Source organism: Falco biarmicus, chromosome 4, assembly GCF_023638135.1.
Source record: "Falco biarmicus isolate bFalBia1 chromosome 4, bFalBia1.pri, whole genome shotgun sequence".
NCBI lineage: Eukaryota > Metazoa > Chordata > Aves > Falconiformes > Falconidae > Falco > Falco biarmicus.
Genome location: NC_079291.1, coordinates 6,731,289 through 6,753,544, shown reverse-complemented (window position 1 = coordinate 6,753,544; position 22,256 = coordinate 6,731,289). Strand labels below are relative to the sequence as shown.

Sequence of the window (22,256 nt, the reverse complement as noted above, 5' to 3'; positions counted from 1 at the left end):
CACGCTGGGGCAGGTGGGTGCCCGAAGGAATACAGTGACCCATATGAAGCCCATGATAGAGCAGGTTTTCTGGTAGGACTTGTGGACCTTTGGGGGACCCACACTGGAGCAGTCTGTTCCTGAAGGACTGCACCCTGTGGAAGGGACCCGTGCTGGAACAGTTCATGAAGAACTGCAGCCCGTGGGAAGGGCTCACGTTGGAGTCCTTCCCCTTTCTGTAAATCCAGGTACGCAAAACCCTTTCCAAATGCTCGCTAAGCCCTTCACAGATAAAAAAGTACATTGAATTTCCATGCATGATATTACTCACGCATTTAGTCATTCCATTCTTAATCAGTTTATTATTGTTTCTTCTAACTGCCTGAAATAGGAGACTTACAATTTCATTAATTCTCTTAGAACCCCTTTAGAAACTGGTTCTGCATCTGTGGTGTTTCAATTCTGTAGTGCCAAGGGCAATCCCAATGATGACTCAGCTGCACAAAATGATTAGTTCATCAATTCCATATTTCTTTTCAAACTCTCAAAAAAGATAATTTATTTAGTGACTACTTACTACTCATTTTGTTGATCTGTAATTAAAAAAAAGTATCTTCAACTCATTCCCACTTTGAAGACCATTTCCCAACCTGTCCCTCAAAGAAAGCTGAAGTTTACGAGCTGCCTTAAGTTCCTCTGTAGTGAACACTGAGGCTAAGAATTCATTTAGCTTTTTCTTCTTTCTTGAGGACTCACTTTACATAAGCTCACGATCATGTGTCTGACCTACAAATTTTCTTGACAGGCTCATTAATCCTGAGGTGTTTGGGAAAGGAATTATTTTTGAGAATTTATGCATTTGACAACTACTTTTCCCCAAAAACTTTTTTTTTTTTTAACCTGACCTTATTCAGGTTTTAAATTTAAACCTGGTTGGTGTGTTTGTGCTTTTCTTTATGGCTCAACTGTATGCAAGTTCAGCACCTTAAAAGATTTTTTAAAAAAATATGCAATGGCCTCTTGTACTCTGTCTTCATTTAAATGAAACATTTTTTCATGGCTCATAATATATGTGCTCCAAGTAAAGTATTTTGCAACACCCTCTGACACCAGCAGACCTTTCCCCTTTTTAACTTCATTCAAACATTTTTTTTTCCAAATACAGTTGCCATTTATGCTAGTTAAACAAGCAAGCCTCCCTCTCTGTTACCTAGGTTTGGGTCAAGGGCAGAAGAAATTTTGCAAGCAGGACTCATACTCCCACTGTTGGGTTGCTCCAGAGACGAAGGACTTGCACTGTATGAAACAGATCTTGCCACAGGAGGAGGACTGATAACTGCAAAGGCATAAAAGAGAAACAAAAATATCAGGACACAGAACGCTGAAGGACTGTCACAATGATGGACCCAACATCACACCCACCACCTGACAAGTACCAGCTAATGTGCAACAGAGCAGTGCCACCAGTTCACAAGCAGAGGCATGAAAGCTTTATCTCAACATATTTTTCTAAACTTCTACCTAACGAGGCACTGTATTACTGCTGGATGACAGAGGCTGCAAATAGCAGGCTTTATTATTCTGCAGTGCTGAGCACAAGCTAAGAAAACCAACTTCCTTCACATACCTGCCAAGCCTGCTGGTGTTTAGCTTCATGAAAAGGCTTTTTTTGGGGTCTATTGAAAAGCAAAATCTCATCACTCAGCTTCACCCATCCACTTTAACAGTGTTCAAAGGCTGGTTGGACAAATCAAATGCAATAAAGGGAGAAGCTGTTGCACCAGCCAAGAGCATGAAACTATTATTCTAAAGGGCCACAGACTAACATCTCCCTCTTGAATATTAAAAAAAACCCACCAACATTCATCCCAAATCATCCAGGTTTCATTTGTGTGAAGACTTTTGGCAGGTGAGCAGGGAGTTGAGGTGAAAGCTTGTAGTCTGGACACCTGCAGTCTTTCTCTTTACATGCCTTTATCCCGGTGTAATCACCAGCAACAGCTCTTTTGTACCACATTCATACCAAGAACCCAGTGCTGAAGAGGTAGACATTAAAATGAAGTACTGCAGAAATGTACATGATAGAATGAACACTGAGAGCAACACAACTTTAGAGCTGCAATGAACTTGTGCCAAAGGTATAACTCACCAGCTCACGGCGCAGACCAGGAACGCCTCACAAAAAAAGTATGTATCTGTCACAGTGGAATTTCTCTGCTACTCTAGGAAAATCATTACCAGATAAAGGGCTGACATGATGGTTTTGTCAACTGATAATCACAATTGTTTCAAATAAGGATTTGTTAAAAAATACTGAATTAAATAGCTGAAAATTGAAGTCAACCCCTGAGAAATAGTTTTGAACAGGAAGGAGGAGGAGAAGGGGAAAGTGGAAGAAAATCATCAGTGTCTCCGTGCAATTTTAGGGATGACTTAGATCAGTACCCTACCTGAGGAGAAGTGAATAAAGCTGCAGAAAGCTGATGAAGCACATGAATAAGAAACAAAGCAAGGAAAAGCTAAAAAAAGCCAACAAAATCAAAGGCATGTGTAAAGGCAATGGAACATCTGATGTAGAAGGTTCTTGCTTTCCTATGCTAGGCCCCTACATCCCTGCTGCTAAGGAGATGGAGGACAGGCATGGGTTTACATGTGAGGGGACCACTGTCCAGCAGGTGACCCACTGCAGCCATTTACCCACTGACCATTCTCTCTGCCCACAATGGGTGCACTCAAGTGGCTTGAGTACTCAGACGATTTGCCTCAGCCTGCTCCATTGGTACCTCCAATTAGACGGATTTCATCACCAAAATGGGATCTTTATATGAGGAAGCAACAGAGAGTCAGACACCTGACACCCTACTCGAGGCAGACTGATTTCAGTACAGGCTGCTATGTATAAAGCCGCATTTCTATGTCTCATTCCTTAGAATTCATGACTCGCACAGGTTCATCTCTAAGTTCAGGTGCTCTCTAACCCATCACTAAATGCAAATTACCTGTCTGGATTCCCAGCTGGCCAGTTCGGGAACTAGACAACATGAAATCCTGATCCCAAATGGGAGAATTCTGGCTGTACACTTCTTCTTCCAGCATCGACAGAAACCTAGGCACAAAACCAGGTGAAATTTTAACTTAATAGGATCGCTCAAAACAGGTTATTTTTCAGATTAAGCATTTGCAACTTGTTTTAATTTGAAAATATTTACTGATTCAGTAGGAAAATGCTGTTGGCAATTTCCTTTAAAAAAAAACAAAACACAGTAGAGTGGGTTTACCTATGAAATTTTATCTCTGATTATAAGCAGTATCTTATTTGAAAATGCAGAAACAGTTACAAACTACTTTTACAGAACAAACCTCTGCACTAGTAAGAAAGCTGAGTTGACAGATGCCAAGGTACTCATGTTATACAATGACAAATGAAAAAATATGTCTATTTTGATCAACCAGTGTTTTGCAGATGCACTTGCTTTCTGCCTCTTACAGATTTACAAAATCCCAGTGTTAATTATTAACAACACACTTAGGAAGATATTTTCATTCCTTGAAGTGTCCTACTGTAACACTGAACTGCATGTTTGTGCTTGCCTAACAACATTTTTAATCTTACTTTGGTACACTCACAGAAACAGCATGATTTTAAACCTCTCTTGCTAGTATCAGATATGAAAGAAATTCCACAAATCAGACTATCCAGCACGCTTGCCTTCACAGGGGTAATACATCAATTCCCTCTTAGAAGCAAGATAGCTGCTTATCCGATGTTGCACAAAAGCTGTTTTCAGACCAGAAGTTGACACAGCACATTTTTACCCTCTGGAGTCATCTGTATGTATAGAAACCAGCCAGCTGAAACCAACAGGACTGTTGAGTAAGACTTTCTTGCACAGGATAAGGATTTTCAGGATCAAGTCCTACTCTTGTATTTTATATATAGGGCATTTATAGCTAAGCACAGCACTGTGTAGTGTTTGCTGCTATCTACACAGCTGATAACAGCTATAACATTTGTGACAGCTACTTGCCCACCTGTGATGGAGCAGAAGCACAAATTAAACTTCAGCCAAGGCTACTTGGCTACATCTACAGGCAGCACAGAGGCTCTGTGTTCAGACCCCGTGCAACTGTTTGCTAGGTACCTACAGACATAACCTGTGGGTGCTGCCTTTGCCCAGGAAGGAGCAGCTGGAGCAGCCGGGAGCCCTGCACTGATGCCAGGCACCGTCCGTGCTCTGAGCCGCAGCTCCTCTGCAGCGTTCACCCTGTGTAACACCAGCAGAGAGACAAATGCTTCAGACAAGCACAGCCCATAAAAGATTTAAAGGTTTTTCATATTTCCCACAGATCATCAGCAAACAGTGCTTGTCTGTCTTTTTTTTTTCCCCAGCAGAATATTAAAAGGAACTTCAGCGAATAATAATGCTTTTCAAATTACTTATTGAGGCTGTAAAAAGCAGGGGAATCAGGGGGGCATATGCACACCTCCTTCCCCCCCACACCTGCTCCTCGTATCAACGCGGTGTTAAATCCTTTTTTTATACCTCTTTCAAGGCCAGATCATGATCCTATTCCCAGATATACACAAACATTCCTGTACCCATAACAGTCTACCCCAGAGAGAGTTTAAATTCTTCAGAGTGGTAAAAGGCACTATTAATAATAGTAGGAGGGACAAATCCTGGCTCTACCCAACTTTGGAAAGCTCTTGTTTTTCATTCCCCTGAGCACTAACCCAACCCTAGCCCCAGGCAGCGGCTTGCATACCAAAAGTGCCACCAGCTCTCTTGTAGGTTCTGTGTTGTTTGAAGGGACAGACTTTTAAAATACGGGTTAGAGAGCCAAGCCACCCTGACAAAATAAAAGATATTTTTGAAGTGATACACTATTTTAATGGGAAGCAAGTAAGATGAATAAAGCTTTTTATAAAGCAAAGCCCTAGGACAATGCAAAGCAAGTGGTTGTGTACATACAATACATTAGTTCAAGCTATGCCAGAAAAGAAAGCTGTAGTATCTACTTGTTGCTGAATAAAAGGAGAAATTCTTTTAAGCTACAGGTAATTTTTCCATTTCCATGCCAAAGTGGCATACTACTAGTTAACCCTGAATGCAGGCACGTTGTGACCCCTTACTTGGGAAAATGGGTGAGGATTAGTGTTCGTTTCTCCTGAGGAAGCTTGTCTTTTTCTTGCCTGGCCTGCTCCAGCAGTTGCCGTCTCATTACAGTAAAAACAGAGCGAAGCAATGTCCTACCGAAAACCTGTGTGGTTTCATACCGAGGTAGACTGTCACAGAACTGAGGGACATTGCAATAACAAAGCCATCTGTAAAGGGAAAAAAAGCCAGATAATTATCACCATCTAACATTTGAATTAATGCAATAAACCCACTACCCACATCATTTATAACGCGGCTGAGCCTATATGACCATATAAATCAGTTCCACATCAAGTCTGGACAGAGTTAAGCAGCATTTATATTGCTCAGTTTTTTAAAGAAATGACAGCCAAGTACTTTTAAGTCTCCATATATTCTTTTTCTCTGCGGTCTAGTTTCCACAAAGCACTCTTGTTCCAGACAATAATAATTGATCACATAAAATTCACGTTGATGTCAGGGATTCTCACCACAGCTCATTCATTCAGCCACCCAGGTCTCCTGTGTGCGGCTCCAAAGACCCTTATTAGCCTGGGCCATTTTCCCCTCTTTAAACTTCTACATTTCCCCACATAGACACAAAAGGGGTAACACATGTAACTAGCTCCATCCCAATCTGACTGGGCTCCCATCCTGGTCTCCCACCAGCTGGCTTCTTCCCATTACACCCTGACTTGATACTCTTTCATTTAGCAGTAACTCCCTCCATAAAGAATTCCACATTAAGGTGTGCATGTGATAATGCAGCATGTCGTGTTCCTCTCCTTGGAAAAGGGATCATGGTACTGAAGAGGTAAATCAGACATACACTGACCGTGTAGGTCACAACACCTGTTAAATTTATAAACATGATTTGGGTATCTGTGTGTAAGTGAACAATCAATGGTATGTGCAGATTTAGCAGAATCAGACAACAACTGTTTATGTTATGAAAGCTCCAACAACGAAAATATTGTGCACTGGATGCAAACAGACTGTGCTGGATCCTGCATAGATTTTCTCATCCAGATCCAAAGTACAGCCTGTCTCAAAATGCTCTCCCAAACTCTTGTGTCTCAATCCTTGCAAAGGCAAGAGATGCAAAAGAGTTGTGAGATACAGTTGCTCGCAGAGCCCTACTCCCGGTTCTTGGCTGATAAGGCACACCTTTCAAAATACAAGGATGCCTGCGAAACTGATACAGTTTCACTCCAATCATCTGGTTTTCAAATTGAATTGGTGACTGCAAGAAGCCAGGAGGTGCACAGCAGCTTCCTCAGCATTCCAAGCAGTGCCTTGAACACCACCAGGGAGGGGTGAAGCTCACAATGACAGATGAGATTGGATGGCGAGAGGCAGCGCTTTGGGTCAGAGGGAACCTTAGGGACTGCGGGCAGGAAGGTTTGAGAAACCACAAGTGACAAAATGATTAACAACAAAAGTCACCAACCAGAGCCAATGCTAGCTATTGATTCCTAATAAAAGCTGACTCCAACCAACCCTGGCCGACATCTGTATCACTAACAAATGGAGGTCAAAGACCCACCAAACATGGTCTTAGGAACCCCAAGGATTATCAATAACTGTCCTTTACAACAGGTAGAGTTATCTGAGGTGACAGGTCATCTGAGAGCATCCCAGTCGGACACAGACACAGCGCAGTCTGCAGTCATCAGCCACAGTCTCAGCTCACACCAGGGTTTGCTGTTCTCCTTCATGGAACTGAGATTTGCTAGAGAAAAGGCCACCAGGAAAGTGAGCAGAAGGCGATGCTCATCCTCAGCCAGGAAAAGTGTCCCTGGCAGGTCCTGGGAACAGGCTGCTGACAAGGGACCTTAGCTAACTGCTGCCTGTGCTCACAGACGGCATGTTAACTGTTGCCTGCACTGGCAGGAACCTTAACTGCTGTCGTCGTGCTAACTGAAAAAGGCGCTGCACTATTGTTACGAGAAAAGCAAAATCAAAAAAGACACAGCTTTTTGTCCTAGCTCTTCTTCCCCCAGTCACTGATTTATTCCTTTGAATTGTGACAACATATTAAAACGTCACAACAAGAACTATCATTTTAAGGAACCTAATAATATCTATTCCCCATTTAGCTTTTTAGCACTTACAAAATTATTTTGATTTTTCAAATCTTCCATGATTTGGTTTCAAACTGTGACGCTTTACAATGCTTATTTTCATTCTTTTTTTTTTTTAAGTTGAATAACAAATTACCTAAATTTTTAGTACATGAAATAAGGATCTTAGATGATGCTCAAATCTTAAGACTGAGAGCAACTTTGCAAACACAGGACTTGCAAAAGCATTGTTAGATACAGATATTTTCCTGTTCTTCACTGATAAAGCACACCTCTCAAGACACAAGGACGCATGTGAAACTCTTGACGTAGCATCACTAAAATCCCCAGGTCCTCACATAAACTCCACGACTGCAAAAATTCCCATGGTGGTGCACCTCTGGTGTACAGTTCCTGCTGTATTCCTGAAGCGTGTACATGCCATATTGGCAAGCAAGACTTGTAACAAGCAAAAGCAGCATTACCTGGTATAATTCACTTTATACCCCGCAATATCATCATTAGGTGATCTTAGTCTTCGCTGAGAAGGTGTCTCCAGGTGCCAGTAGTTAATGCGGTTCAGAAACATTTTTGCCAGTTCCACTATCGTTTGCCTTTCCTTTGAGGGTAAGTGGCTAAATTTGTACTGCACGAAATTATTCACACCCTTAAAACAGAAGAAAATTATGTTTAATTATTTAGCCATAATTTTTGTAGGAGCGTCCTCAAACATTCCTCACTTTACATTTATTAACCCTGAACTTGCATTACCAGGAAAGAAAACAAATACCGGAGACCATAAACTCCTGCCTCAGCTACTCATGTAGTGCCACAAGCTGCATCCCCTGTACACAGCAGCAGGTACATCCAGATGTTTTTATTCTATTCACTTCCATCAGCTGACTTCAAGGGAGAGAAGGAAAATTCTCTTTCCTTGCTTCTCAAAGTAAAACATTTTGTCAGGGAACAGAGGAAGATCCAGTAAGTTTTCTTCTATATGCTCACATATGCACAATTTTGCTGGTAACCATGCTGCATGATTTATTTCCTCTGTAAATCAAGTATCACCTATAAACCTCTCCAGCTACTTTGCAACAGTAGAGCCGGGCTTGTGGACTTCTAGTTAAGTTTGCATTGACACATCATATTATTTCTTCAAGAAGTGCCAGTATTTCACAAGTATATCCCCTCATTGCACTTCATACACTGTCCACTTCAAAAAAAAAAACACAATCAATGATAGTTAAAATGTGTGACTAAAAGTGCTGCAACATATATATGTATTATAAATCAATTATAATAGGGCTGATCAGCAAATAATTTTGTGTGATTGAGCTGTTGAACAGCTAAAACCAGAATTTTAAATATTGATTTATTTTAAGGGAAAATTATTTCAAAATAAACTGTATAAAGAATTACCCTTTCATCTCTATGCTTCCCTTTCTTAACGAAATTGAAACATGACAAAAGAGTATACTGCACAAAACCTTTTTATAAAGTATATTTTAAGGACTAGGAGTGTGTGGAGATTACAAACACTTATTCTTTGTTTATATTCAAACCAAAGGAGAACTTAAGGTGAAGACTTCCCAGAAACTCAGCAATAAAGTGTTTTGATTTTCCTAAATTACCAGTGAGAGTCACAAGGAAATAATTACTACACGTGACAGTCTTCACATTTAAAATACTCTTTGTAACAATAGAGCACCCATTCATCTACCGATGGCAAAACACTGAGCTCCTGTTTCAGTGAGGTATGTGAGCCCCTGCAGTGTCTCACTGGAGCTAATGGGTCCGCTTGCGTGCCAAAAGTGCATTCTCAGGAGCTTACTTAACCAAAATCTGAATTTGTCATATGTTCTTTATCCACTGAGTTAGAAAAGCCTCTGTTATTCTTTGGGTTTGGCTTTTGTTTTTGTTGTGTAACCTTTGAAAGAGAAGCCTATGATCTCACTGAATTGGATTGTAACATTTTCATTGATTTACAGAAGACAAGTGTCATTTTGATACCGGATTTCAAAACTTCAACAGCATTTTTTCATCACTCGAAACAAAGAAATATTAGAACTGCCACACATAAAACTAGTATTTTAAGTTCATTTCCTAAAACCACAAAAAAGTTGGTTTCATTAAAGCATAAGATGAATGATGAGGAAAGTCAAATAATGTAACTATTGTACCAACACTAAAGGAGAAGCAGCAGCAGCAGCCTCCTCCCGTCCTCTGCTTTGTCCCAAGTAACACACAGAAACGATCTGCAAACTGCCTCAAGTGCCATGTTTTCAAAACCAGCATCTAGCTACATTTACAACAACAAAAACCCAAACCACCAAAACCCAGAACAAACAAACAAAATCCAAAGAACCCCACCAAATCAAAAAAAAAACCAGCACAGGAACCAAACCCACATTTTGACTGTTTACCTGTTCAATGCTAGGTTTCTCAAATGGGGGACTTTCCAAAGATCCTTCTACTACAGGTTTTCCCATCTGTAAAATGCACTTCCTCAAAAGCTGTTGAGAATATACAATTTTTTTCAAAATTAGCGTATTTGCATACATAGAGTCAATGGAAGTCACAGGTGCGCAACACACTGCAGTGCTGAAAAATCTCCTGGCTATATACCTGCTTGCTTCATCATCTAAATTTATAGCTACTAAACTTCACTGTGAATTCATCTTCTTTGAAATGCATGTAAGAGGCTTCTCTGAACGAATGTAGGCAGCAAAGTTAGCATTTATGTCAACTGAGTTTCCCTGACGTGCGAGTGAAGAGGGGAAGCCCTGCAGGCTGTGCAGTTTATAGATGGGACTCACGGTCAGCTCCTCAATCATCTGGATGACTTTTGGAGTAAGATGTGGTACATCGCAAGTCCCAGAAATTCCAGCCCACAGTTAGTCACTAGAGCATCACACTCGAGAAAAAGTCTCACCAAATAAAGTCAATACATGCGTGAAAGGCACTGAAATTGGCTATGTGAGAGAGAGTGAAGATACTACACAAGCTCAGCTTACTTTGAACAGGTAGAAATAAACTTGCTTGGTGTCTGCATCTTCCTCTTTGTGGACACAGGTGAACAGATACTCCACATCCAATACAATCCCAAGGAGCCTATTCATTTCTTCTTCAGACACGTTCTCCAGGTGAGAAACATGAGCAGCTAAATGAAATAGAAATCCAAACCTGTACAAAGCCTACTGAGAGAACCAATACCACAAATATTCCCCAGGATAACTCAAACTGAGCCATAATGGTAAAGGCACTGATCCTGTTACAACACATCTTATCAGAGGTAATTGAAATATGTGTCACATCGGAGCAATTTGTAAAGGTCGCCCAGTGCTGGTAATTCCCACCGCAGAGGAACAACAGCTGGTTGGAATCACAGCATCTGTTAACACTTAAAACAGACCACACGAGTCCTGTTTGTATTAATACATGTTGCAATATATAAATAACTACACACATTTTTGTCCCAAGAGGTATGCTTTTGAGACAAGGTTTCTTCACTAAAGAAAATAAATCCGTAATACCTATAAATTAGCTAATCCATGTGTTGATGCAAGTAGCTTCTTATCCTGTGAAGAGTTAAGTAATTTTTTAAAAAAATCAGCTCCACTAATAGGTTTTTTGTTTTAAACTGGATGTTACTGGCTAAGTTTCTTACTTCCATATTATGTAAGGTCAAGCTACGCTTTGCGCATGTTGTATTAACAAAGCCTTTGCAGATTGTACATGCTCATTTGTTCAGAAGTTTACAGAAAAGCATCTTTCATCATATCATAATTTCCAAGTGACAAACTCCCTTTTATCATCTCCGAAGGTAAATACAGTTCCACATCTGTAATTTTAAAAAACCTGAGGTTTGCCGGCATGAAGCAGGACATTCGTTTCAAGCTGGTTTGAATAAGTGGCCCGAGGAAGAGAGAATGCAATTTAAAACACAAAGTCAATTCCCAGAAAGAAGATACTTGCATTACAAAAAGCAATGATCTTCACTGACTCCAGACCATTGCATACGGTATGCATATCCTTTCCTCCGAAAGGACAAGAAAATATCCTTTAAAAGAAAAGGAGAATGATATAAGAGGTTGGGCATATTTGTTTTTCTAAGCTTTAATTATTTTTACCAATATTTACTTCTTAGATTAATAATTATGTTATCTTAGATATGCCAGTGCGATTAGGACTGTTAAGAAATTTTCAACATCAGTCTGATTCCTTAGTGGGGGAAGAAGTGAGGAGAAATAACACTTGACTTGAAAATTATCATATTTATTGGCCACTCAGCAAAGATGGTTTGTTTTGTTTTGTGAAGTTGAGTCTGACACCTGCTAAAACATTTAAATTCAATAAATTCATGCAGCTTCAAGTAAAAAGGGTGCCACAGCTCAGAACATTAAAAAAGGTAACAGCAATCATTTCCACTTAAATGAACATTTATAATACACTATCTTAAGTTCCAAACATATGCTCATAAATGAAAGGGGGATGCCCACCATGAGCTTTCTTTAAGGACAAATATTCAGCATTCTGGCCAGAATAAAACAATTTAATTTCTGTCCTTGAGCTAGATACGAAGGTTTAATATTCCCAGCTGTCTGTTCTGATCTTGTAAAATAAACGCCCTCCTAGATGAGCACTGCACTAGAAACTGATAACTTCCTAAAGAAACCTTGGACTCAACTAACAAATCAATAAAACATCAGCATAAGAAGCCATTTCCACACAGTTTCCAGAACAATACTGCAAGTTACCTTGACTACTTAGTGGCCCTACTTAAACGTTTTATTAAACTAGAGAATTATTACCCACACAGTCAGTCTAAAAGTAACATAAATGTATTACCAGCATGTATTTGCCACTGGTTACCATTTACTGTAGTTACAAATATACATCAGCCCAACAAAATATCTTTCTTCAGATGTTCACAGCCCATTCCCTAATTCTTGTGGCCATTAGTAAACCTTGTATTAGCATCAAAGCTTTAGTACACTGACAACAAATACTGCCTTACTCTTTGACTAGAGTTACACAGTCCCATTCATCTGCATTGCCTCACTGGTACACCCTCCTTCAGCTGCTGTTATGCTTGCAAAAAAAAATATTTAAAAAATAAATTAAGAAAAGCAAATTAAACCCCCACAACTATAGGCTGCTACAGCATGCAGAAAATGAAAGTAAGCAGAAAGAGCAAGGCCAACGCAATGGTATGATGACCTGAAAGAAAGCAAATTAACTACTTTAGTTGTGCAACTTCAATAAGCCAGTACTTGACTGCATGAATTAAAAGCAGTGAGAAAATAGACTGAGAAATGTGTCCACAGTCTATCTCAAAATCAGCATGTACACAGAAACACTGATAACATATACAGGACAGGCAAACCAAGAAATACCCAAACACGCTACATGAAGGTGCATAGCAGGAACTGAAGACAGTGTTGGGGAAAAAAAGGCAGACTTAGTGTGTATATAGTGTACTAACACATCAATTAACTAGTTTTAAAAGTGACTCAAGACTGAAAATCTTTACCAACATGAAAATGCACCCTGTAACACAGGAGAAACCAATAAAATATAAAACAGAAAAGAGCCTCTGACTAGATAACATCTGGTATTGAGGCTGGTGGAGAATGAATTCTCCCAGCACACAATTCAGTCTCCACTTCATAGTGTCACGGTAGTGACCCAATACATTGCCCAAATAAAAGAAACATTCATTAAAAACCCAGCACTGAGCCAAGCTTTGGGCCTGAGCCACAAACAGAATATAAGCTGTAGGTAAGCAGACAGAAATAACCCCAATATGGTAATACGCACCACCAGAAAGATTGATGTACCAAAAACTGCACTGGCTTGAAAATCGAACCATACCCCCAAAAAGAGATGTCTCCTAGACTAACGTCTAGGATTACCTTTGAAGAAAATAATAAATAAATTTAGAAAAGGCAACAAACCCCAATATCCTACGTTTTACATCACATGTGGCTGTAACCAGTACAGGAATTTCTATGTATCGCTCTTTCAATAGCTCTTTGAGGAAGAAAAAATGCAGCACAGATAATCTGAAGCCTACATACCTTGTGGTTGGTCTGGTTTTAAAGGCATTCAGCAGGAACACGCTAATTTAGAGGAGATGAATAGTAAAATTATCTTGGAAAACACTGCTGACAGACATATTTTGCCAGTAGTATAAGGAAGCACACAACAACTCACTTCAGTTATTTCAAATAAAACGTCATCCTCATTAGCTGCAGTCAGAAGAATAAGAAACCTTACCTTTTCTAGAAACAGCAATAAATAAAAATAAAGTTTGTTCCAAAAGGTACATTTCACTGGTACTGGTTTTACAGTACTGGTTTTCCCTGTCTCCCTAGCTAATGAGCTATTTAAGAATTTTTAATAGACTAGAAACAGCCTCAGCCTTTAGAAGAGCTCAGGTTTTGTACAAAATACATAGCATCCACAAATTCTGCTGAAGAACTGAGAATTGACTTAAAAATAAATAAATAAATAAACAAATAAATAAATAAAAACTTTCTTCAAAGGCCAGGAATGAAAGGGGCGGGTAACACAAGCTACCCTAACTGCATAACCAAAAGCAGCACAGAGAAGATGCATGATGAAAAGTGGAAACTAAGTTGGCTAAAGCGACCAAACTTCCTGTGATACTATGCATTTGTTAATCTTCTCTTGCAAGCAAACTCAAGAGATCTGGGATATCAAGAAATGAAAGAAATCTGCTGAGAAGCCCAGATATAGATCAAGTGTAACGACAGCATAACAAGAAAAAAGAGCAGAAACAGAAAGAAATCCCAATGGAAAAAAAAAGTTTTCCACACAAAGTACAATATTATTTTTTAAAAGTAAAAAATAAATGATCCATTGTGAAGATTTTAGATTTCCTCTCTCTTATGTCACTGTCCTAAGTTTTAGCCATCCACAAAAATTAAATAGCAACTGCCTCTTATGTATTATTTCTGAACCTTATTTTAGCTCAATTTTTATGCAGTATTCACTAATATATACAGAAAGAGCCATCAGCTTTAATTTTGGATAAGCCCAAATTCTTAAAAAAAAAAAAAAAAAAGGATTCACCACTCTTTTTCAAGCTATGAGGGTAACAAGCCATTATTTAATATTAGTCTGAAAAAAAGACAAGCCAAACCAAAATGCCACAACAGTATTTGACAGTGGATTTTGAGCAGTTGCTTCCAAGCTACACAACCCGCCTGCACAGTTACTTAAGACAACGCTAAGATGTAGAAGCCCAGTATTATTTTCTGTGACGTGGAAGAGGCGCAGTTCTTTTTGTAGGTAAGAGTACCTGCTTTGGCAATGTTCAAGAATATTTCATAGTTTATTCTATAGTAAGAAAATGCAATACAGCCTACAGGAGATAATTATTCCCGTTGTAACTAAGGCAGCTTACAGGTAAAACAATGTGAGGTTAATGCATGTTACGCAAAGTATTAAAATAGTTCTGGGTAGCTTAAAAGTGCTTTTGCATTTTAACAGCTTAGAGTGTCTGGGTTGTTAGAAGTACCTTAGTTCAATTTCTTCAAAACTCATTTTTAGGATATTTCTGACAGATTTTAACCAATGTTATTGACATTTATGGCCGATCGTAACCCCCTTTTCTAGGTCTTGGCATGGCATCCTGGCTTGGGTCTCGCAAGAGCGGAGATGGCTGGGTACGGGCACGTGGGGCGGAGGGAAAGGCAGGATCTTACCCAGTGTGTGGCTGCAGCTGCGGCAAGGCTCGGCAAGGCTGACCGCTGCCTGCTGCAGCTCTGCCCGCGGCGGCGTGGGAGGCGGGTTGGGGTTCTTCCAGCCATTGCATTTACAGGACTCCTCAGCCTGAAATCAAAGCAATGGGATATCGATCAACACCGTAAAACGTAGGAATGTGATGAAACTGCATTATTTCAAAAGCAATATAAAGTAGCATTATTAATGAGTTGGGGTTTTTTTGGTTCGTTTGGCTGTTTGAGGCAGGGAGGTGGGGGGGGTGTCAGGATGTTTTATTGTTGTGGCTTTGGGGTTTTTTACTTTTTTTATCTACCACTTTATTTTCTAGAAATAACCAGATGTAAAACAGTACCCCAGAGCGATTAACACAGCTCTGGTAAGCAGGCCGCGATTGGAAAAATACAGACACAAACTCTGCCTAATTCCTTTACAGAAAGCCCTGCTCCAGTGAAAGAAGTATTCAAACATTTACTGGTAATATCAGCATGTACAGATCTTGCCACCGAGATCGTTTTAATGATTTAAACGCAAACAGGTTATCTATCGGGCAGCACGTTTATCACTGCCTTTTCAGCTATACCAGCAACAAGAAATCAGGCAACTAAAACCAAGCCCGTGACAATCCAAGCAGGGTTCACTAAATACTGAAATGAGGGAACAATGACCGCACTCCTGGAGAACGCTGCCTACAGCAAGGCTCGGCCACAAAACCGACGGATGCCCGAGACAGGGACACCACCAATGCAACCTGCTGCTTACCCTAGAAAGCTTACTTACACTCACTGAGTGCACAACACCCCGACAGAGTGCAGCTGAAACGAGTGACCGTGGAGGGAGAGGTTGTCACCTTGGTAAATGTGCCTCAACCATTCAGAAGTTCAAAGTACCCATTCTAGTTACCTAAAGAGCAGTGGTATAGGAGGGGATTTTCCTCTGCATATCCAAAAGATCTTAGTTATTTTGATGGTAAAGTACTTCTAACATCATTTGTACTCCTATTTGAAGATCTAATTGGAAGGAAAGCATGCTATTCTGCTGTTCAGAGATATCTGTGCACTGGGCCATTATAAGATACTCATGAATTTGCACTGCCAAGACCTCGGTGAGGAAAGTATGCCAACTGCTGCATAATATTTATGACTGAAACAACCTTAGTAGGAAAAACTGTGATGTCAATATATCCAGCACTAATGTGTCATTTTTCAGAACTGATTCTGAACACGTTTAATGCAATCTATTTCAGGAACCTATTTCATTTTCCTTTTATGTTTCCAAATCCCACCTTAACCTAAGATAGAAGCACCCAGGAGAAGCAGAAAGGACTGCAACTTGACAGCTCTTAAGACTGACAGCTTTGTAGATTGATGGTAAATTGTTCTTCCGAACTAATTTCAATATTCAGCAACCTGAGCATCCAGAAAACTGCTGCTTGCAGTTTGCTGAGCACCACATGATGGTTTTACCATCTCCAATGTTTAAGTAGCTATCCAGCTGGGCTCCTGGCCCCAGGTACCATGGCCTCTGCCTGTGCCCAGGGTGGTCTGGCAGGTACCAAGGGCTGTGAGTGGAATTTTCAGCAGCCAGAGCCACCAGGACGACTCAGAAATCCACCTGCAAGTGCCCAGCAAAACCACTTACACGTATTTCCCCTGGAAAGGGGACAATGTGCATCACCTGAACCCCCTGGCTCTCCAAACCCACTGTGTGGGTGCAGACTGCCTGCTACCCCACCTATTTATAATGTGGCATCACAGAGGTTTCAGTATGAAATGGGGGGAGATTAAAACAATATTTTTTAAAAGTCTCATAAAATGCAATCTGGATGGACTTTGGTAAATGTTATGTTATTTTTCTATTACGTTTTCTATGAGTAATATGATTGGTAGAGAAGTGAAGAAGGCCCAAAGTTATTTTAGAGCAGAAATCACCTCTCACAGTTTCACAAGCATTGAGCCAGTTTTACTTTTGTTTGTTATCCAGACCTACAAGACCTCTTCAAGTTTAATGGCTAGACGGAGAGATCAATGACTGAGTGATACCTGCAAAGCAAGGATTGCCCTGGTGCCAGGACTTTGGACATCTGTGAGATGATGTGAAACCCCACTTGCAATTAGCGTCTTGAGTTAGACAAAACCAATGCCAGATAAGCTATCCACATTTGCTTTGTGGGAGAGGCAACATTGCCACGAAAATTTCTGCAGTTAAGGCAAGGATAGAGAAACTACCACAGGAAAAGCTGCCAGAAAATGAGATTATTGCCAAAGAAAATTCAAGAGACAATCATAAAGAAGTTCTAAAAAAACCAAAACATATTGATTGAATATTATTTTAGGGAAGTAAGATTTGATCCTTCTCGTGCAGCTGTCCAGACAAATGCTCAGCAGTGTAAATCACTGACATAATATCATGCTTATTATTAACTGCCTTAAATCATACTGCATTGAAACATGTCCAAAAAAATCCCCCTCAAACTAGGCACATTCTGAGGTATTTTTTTTTCCTACAAGTGGAAGCAGTATTTCACAGAAGCTCACCACACAGTGTTTACTATCAAGCCTAAAAACTATAAACAGTGAGTAACTACACAAACTTTAGTGTCACACAATAATTAACAGCCAAGATGCAAACAAACAGATGTACGAATCGTGATAACAGCTCAGTTAAACTGCCAAAAATAAATATCAACCCACCCACAGACAAATGAAAACAGCATGTTCAACGGCAGATTTCTTCTGCCCTCGGTAGTATTTCCTCACCACATCTTTTTGAAGCAGCTGTTATTTTGTAGTGTTCAAATTATTCCAGAGACCTGTCTCAAACAGCTACTAGGGTGGGGGTTTTTTGTTAATCTAAGAAACACCAGAATCAGCATAAATGTTCTGTTAACCAAGGGGAAACACAACCCAAAAAGGTCCTCTTTAAAACCAAGCTTTCATTGTAAATGTTGACAGTGCAAGTATTTTGCAGTGAATACGCAATGTGCATTCCTCAGTGGCTTAAACTGCTGAGTTGTTTTAAGTCTTCTACAGCGTTTTGTTCATTCAATCCTTTCTCTGACTATCTTCAGCTTTTTTCTTTTTCTCTTTTTTTAAATGTCACTCATCTGCTTTTCATTAGAAAATAACGTATGACTTCACCTCTGCAAAAATTTAATTTAAGATCAAAACAGTTTCGAGGGGAGGAAGGAAAAGAACCATTTGAACTAGTACATCCAGTCCTTGGAGCCCCGTTTTCTGGGACATCTGCAGAGTTTTGATAAAGCCACTGGAGAAAGATGGAGACTTCTGCCTTACTGAAGCCGGCAAAGAAATGATTGTCATCTTTGCAGGCCTGGGGATGCACCTACCTTCATTGGCGCTTTTTAATAAAATCGGATGAGTGCAATATAATAAAACACAACAATTGCACACCGTTGTCTGCCCCCTATCCCCACCCAAAAAAAAAAAAACCCCACCAAAAACACACCACCAAAACAAAACAAAAGAGTGGGGAAATTATGTACATTCTGCACTGTACAATATAATTTCAATCATTTCTTTGATCCTTTCCATGTTAGGTGGAGTGTTACACTGTGGGAAATCAAACTGTCTGGTAGCTCTGGGCAGTGAAAACTGCAACTCTGGACAAACTAAAGTTACCGTTTCCTTTAAAATACTGAATATATGGATAGCAGGTCAAAAATGGAACTGAAAAAACGTACAGCACATTTTAACACGTGTTGTTAGCTTTTTTATTTAAAAAGGAAGCACCTCAAAGTTAAAATGTTGCACATCTCTGCCCTTGTTAAGTGGGTTTCAGATGTCTAAATAAATAAGATGTCTAAATAAATAAATAAGCAAGAAAAAATGTTACAGTAACTTACGAACCAAAACATTCCTCTCCCTTTCGGATACTGAAAGGAGCCTAGGTGTGCTGGGCTTTCTTTTCCAACTCAAAATCGTACAGGTTGCCCTGTTTGGTAACTGAGATGCAAAGCAGACTCAACAGATTATATATACACAACATTACAGATCCTTCTATTTCCAGCAAGTATAATTACTCTAGAAAAAATATTCTTCCTCCCAACATAAAAGCTGTGTAAAATACCCTATAATTTTTTTCCTGCAAGCAATAATCTCAAACTGAGGCTTTTAACAAAGAAAATCACACAAACTATAACAAATACATTGATTAATTTAAAATACGTATTTTCCTACTCATATGTCCAGTACCCAGCAACCAGACAGCTAGACACTGCTTGGAGAGCCACTCACACGTACCAGGAAATTAGCTGAGCCATTTACCTTTAACAATAAAAATAATCCATTCAAGTGTTCAGCTCTAAGCATATGTTCTTCATTTACTGATCAATCCAAGTATTTTATACTCTGTATTTTCCTGTTTCACTTACAGAAGAGATGTAGGCTACCACAGAAAGCTTTTACTAATAACAGGGGCCTGATTCCCACCTTGTAAAGTTAATGGTAGTTCCCCCATTTAATTTAAAGGAAGATGCTTTAATTGGGCCTGTAAGACACTGTAAAACACATTCACCCCACTATGAAAATGATCATAAGAAAGCTTTTGATGTCTTGGATGTCTCCTGTACACTTCTGTAGGAAACAACATCAATACGTTCCCAGCTGAGCTTGAAGGAGCTGCGCTCGCACTACACAGAGCCCAGCAGTAACACGGCCACGTCTGCCTCCCGTCAGGGGAAAAAAAAATATTTCATTACAGAAACGGTGGTACATATTTACCCTATGAGCTCTTTTTTATATCTAGGAGCAGGAAAACTCCACAGAGGTCACTCTAGGATGAGAGGTGGGAAGAAGTGCCACTACCATGGGTCAGCAGCTGGTCTAGAGCCTGGGACCCCGATTTTACTTCAACCCGCTCGCTCACCTGCCGCAGGGCCTCGGCCAACTCCTCACCATAAGCCTGCTCACTCTCTGTCCATTTTGTTTATCTAAAGCACAAAGTCTTTCTTCAAGGAGGTATCATGCCCTGCTACTTGCCAAAATGCCTCAGGTTACGTGGTTCTAATTATACTTATAAGCATCCGGGCATTACTCTAAGATACCTATAATGAGAAACAACCAATTTTACAGAAAACTTAGTGTACTAAAATAGTACATATTTCAAGTTGTTTATAAGGAAAACTCCCAGTGAGACTAGAGAATTGTATTTTTGCACACTGTAAACCAACAGGGGGAAAAAAAGCCAAGGAGACTTCCTCCTACATCTTCATTAAATGTATTTATGTGTGTAAGTCACACAGTGCTGCTTTTATATAAAATGCTGCAAGCTCTCATGCCTAATGCTCAGTTTCACACTAGACAAAACCAAAACGATATATGCAGCCATTCATATCTGCACAGATATAGAAAGTCCCAAATACAAAATCCCTCACAGCATACAGCACTACTGCGCACTTCCAAAAGTCATGAAAACTGTGCCAACTCCTAATACATATCTTAGGATTCAGAACACACTTTCTTACACACACACAAACTTGGACATTTAAGAAGGTTGGGATTTTTTACACAGAAGATCCTGTTCTTTCCCTTCCACCCCAACCTTTTCTCACAGGGGAAAAGGCCAAGCAGAGCAGCTCAACAGCTACAACTCTCCCGTCCCAATTATTTATCAGGAAAAAGAAACAAACCCCACACTTCCCTAGCCTGGCCAGCAGCTCCCTAAACTTCGCTCTCATTCTGTTCAGAATATGTGCACACTGAAGATGTCTTTGCCAGCAGTCTCTGTCAGAGTTTCCCGTGAAGAACAGGGATTGCTGAAGAAGGACCATGAGGTCCTTCCTGGGGACTGAGCACCCTACCCCAGAACAGCCCCTTCCACCCTTTTCTGCTCACCATTTCTGCCATCACCAGTGAGACTCACCCTCTGCACGGCCACTAACCTCTCCAGATTCTTGTATTGCTGCTCTTCATCCCTAGCAAAAACACACTCCCTGCCTCTGCTACTCCCAGCACCTCTGAGGTTAAGTTCCTAACAAATCCCGCGCGCTGAATTTTGCGATTAATTTTACATGGGAGAAGGTAACTGACACTTAAGGATGCCATGACTTATTTTCTGCACTAACTTGTACAGGCCTATGTAGATTTACACAAGATTCACATATGGCCACTACTTGAATTAACACAGATGTCCCCTTCAGAGATGGCGTGAGTTTTCACCTTCTTTCACTCTTCTGCACTCATACACAGAAATGCAAAATAAATGGAAGAGAAATTGCAACCCAAAGTAAGAAAAAATTGGAGGCTACATTCTGCACTGCTACGGTTTCTGGTAAACCACTAAAGTTACAAGCCAAGCGGTGTCGTTTTGGAGCACCTGCCAGTTGTTCAGGAAGAAAAATAATACCTTCTTCCACCCTGTTCCATCCTTCCCCTTTTATCCCACAGGAGAAGCGACTTGCTTAGTTTACAAGGAGCTTCCCGTCTGCCTACTGGCTTCTGTTTCGAGACCTGTAGGAAAGCTGCCTGCCACTGAATTACTGAAGAGAAGTGAAATACCAAAGGAAGGGTTTGCATTTTAACCTGAACACAGAGCAGTGTTTAGTGCTGTGGCTGTGCCTAGATCCTGGCGGGAAAAAGAGGCCCCCCCAGCGACGGGTCCCACTCCTTCCATCGCGGGAGCGCCAATGGGGCATGCACCCGGGGCTCCTCACACAGGAGGGACAGCAAGGACACCCCAGCAGGGCACCGGCAGTGCAAGCTGGCGCCTCATTGTACCCCAGCACTGCAGCCCCCCTCCTCTCCCAAACGGCACCCACCTCCGATCCAGCAAAGCACCTGTGGCAGCGCACAGGTGGGGCTGGCGAGTCCCTGAGAAAGCAAAGGGTTTAGGAGGAGGTGAGGCTGCCTGCGCATCTTCACAGCACAGCTACTACCTGTGCAGGGCGAAGCACCTCAGGAGAAGGCTTCTGCCCTCACAAAAGATCACATGGACATACATCAGGGGGATTAAAAAAAAACCCACAAAAAAACCCCACCACACACCACAGGGAAGGAAAAAAAAAAAAAAGCAACTCACACACACGCTCCTAACAGCCTGTGAAAGCCTTACCCATCCCACAACCACTTCATGTATCAGCCGGTCCTGGTAACATTAAAATATGGGGGTGCAAAGGAGATTTAGCACCGGGGGAGCTTCAAACCACGCCACCCAGCCTGCCAGCAGGGCCGCACGTTTCAAGCACGCTAGCTGCTCTTTCAACTTACTGACACTGGTGTAACCTTGCAGTGTACCACGTACGCACCAAAGCCGAAGTGGAGGTGCCTGCATATTTGGAAACAGCTAAGAAACTGAAAAACGTGTGTCT

The 22,256-nt window shown here is 40.7% G+C and overlaps 1 protein-coding gene across 4 annotated transcripts in view; it reads right to left on the bottom strand.

The window, feature by feature from the left end:
• Positions 1-22,256, bottom strand: part of KAT2B (lysine acetyltransferase 2B) — a 45,303-nt gene that overhangs the window by 21,095 nt on the left and 1,952 nt on the right. For all 4 annotated transcript variants that reach the window (XR_008821690.1, XM_056337962.1, XM_056337961.1 and 1 more), the window contains exons 2-8: positions 14,914-15,040; positions 10,195-10,340; positions 9,604-9,693; positions 7,666-7,847; positions 5,114-5,305; positions 2,979-3,085; positions 1,190-1,315 (exon numbers count right to left, since the gene is read on the bottom strand). Coding sequence is in view for 3 of the 4 variants with exons in the window: in XM_056337962.1 (XP_056193937.1) it covers positions 1,190-1,315; positions 2,979-3,085; positions 5,114-5,305; positions 7,666-7,847; positions 9,604-9,693; positions 10,195-10,340; positions 14,914-15,040 (970 nt within the window). In the remaining variant the exon portion in view is untranslated. The remainder of the gene's footprint in view (positions 1-1,189; positions 1,316-2,978; positions 3,086-5,113; positions 5,306-7,665; positions 7,848-9,603; positions 9,694-10,194; positions 10,341-14,913; positions 15,041-22,256) is intronic.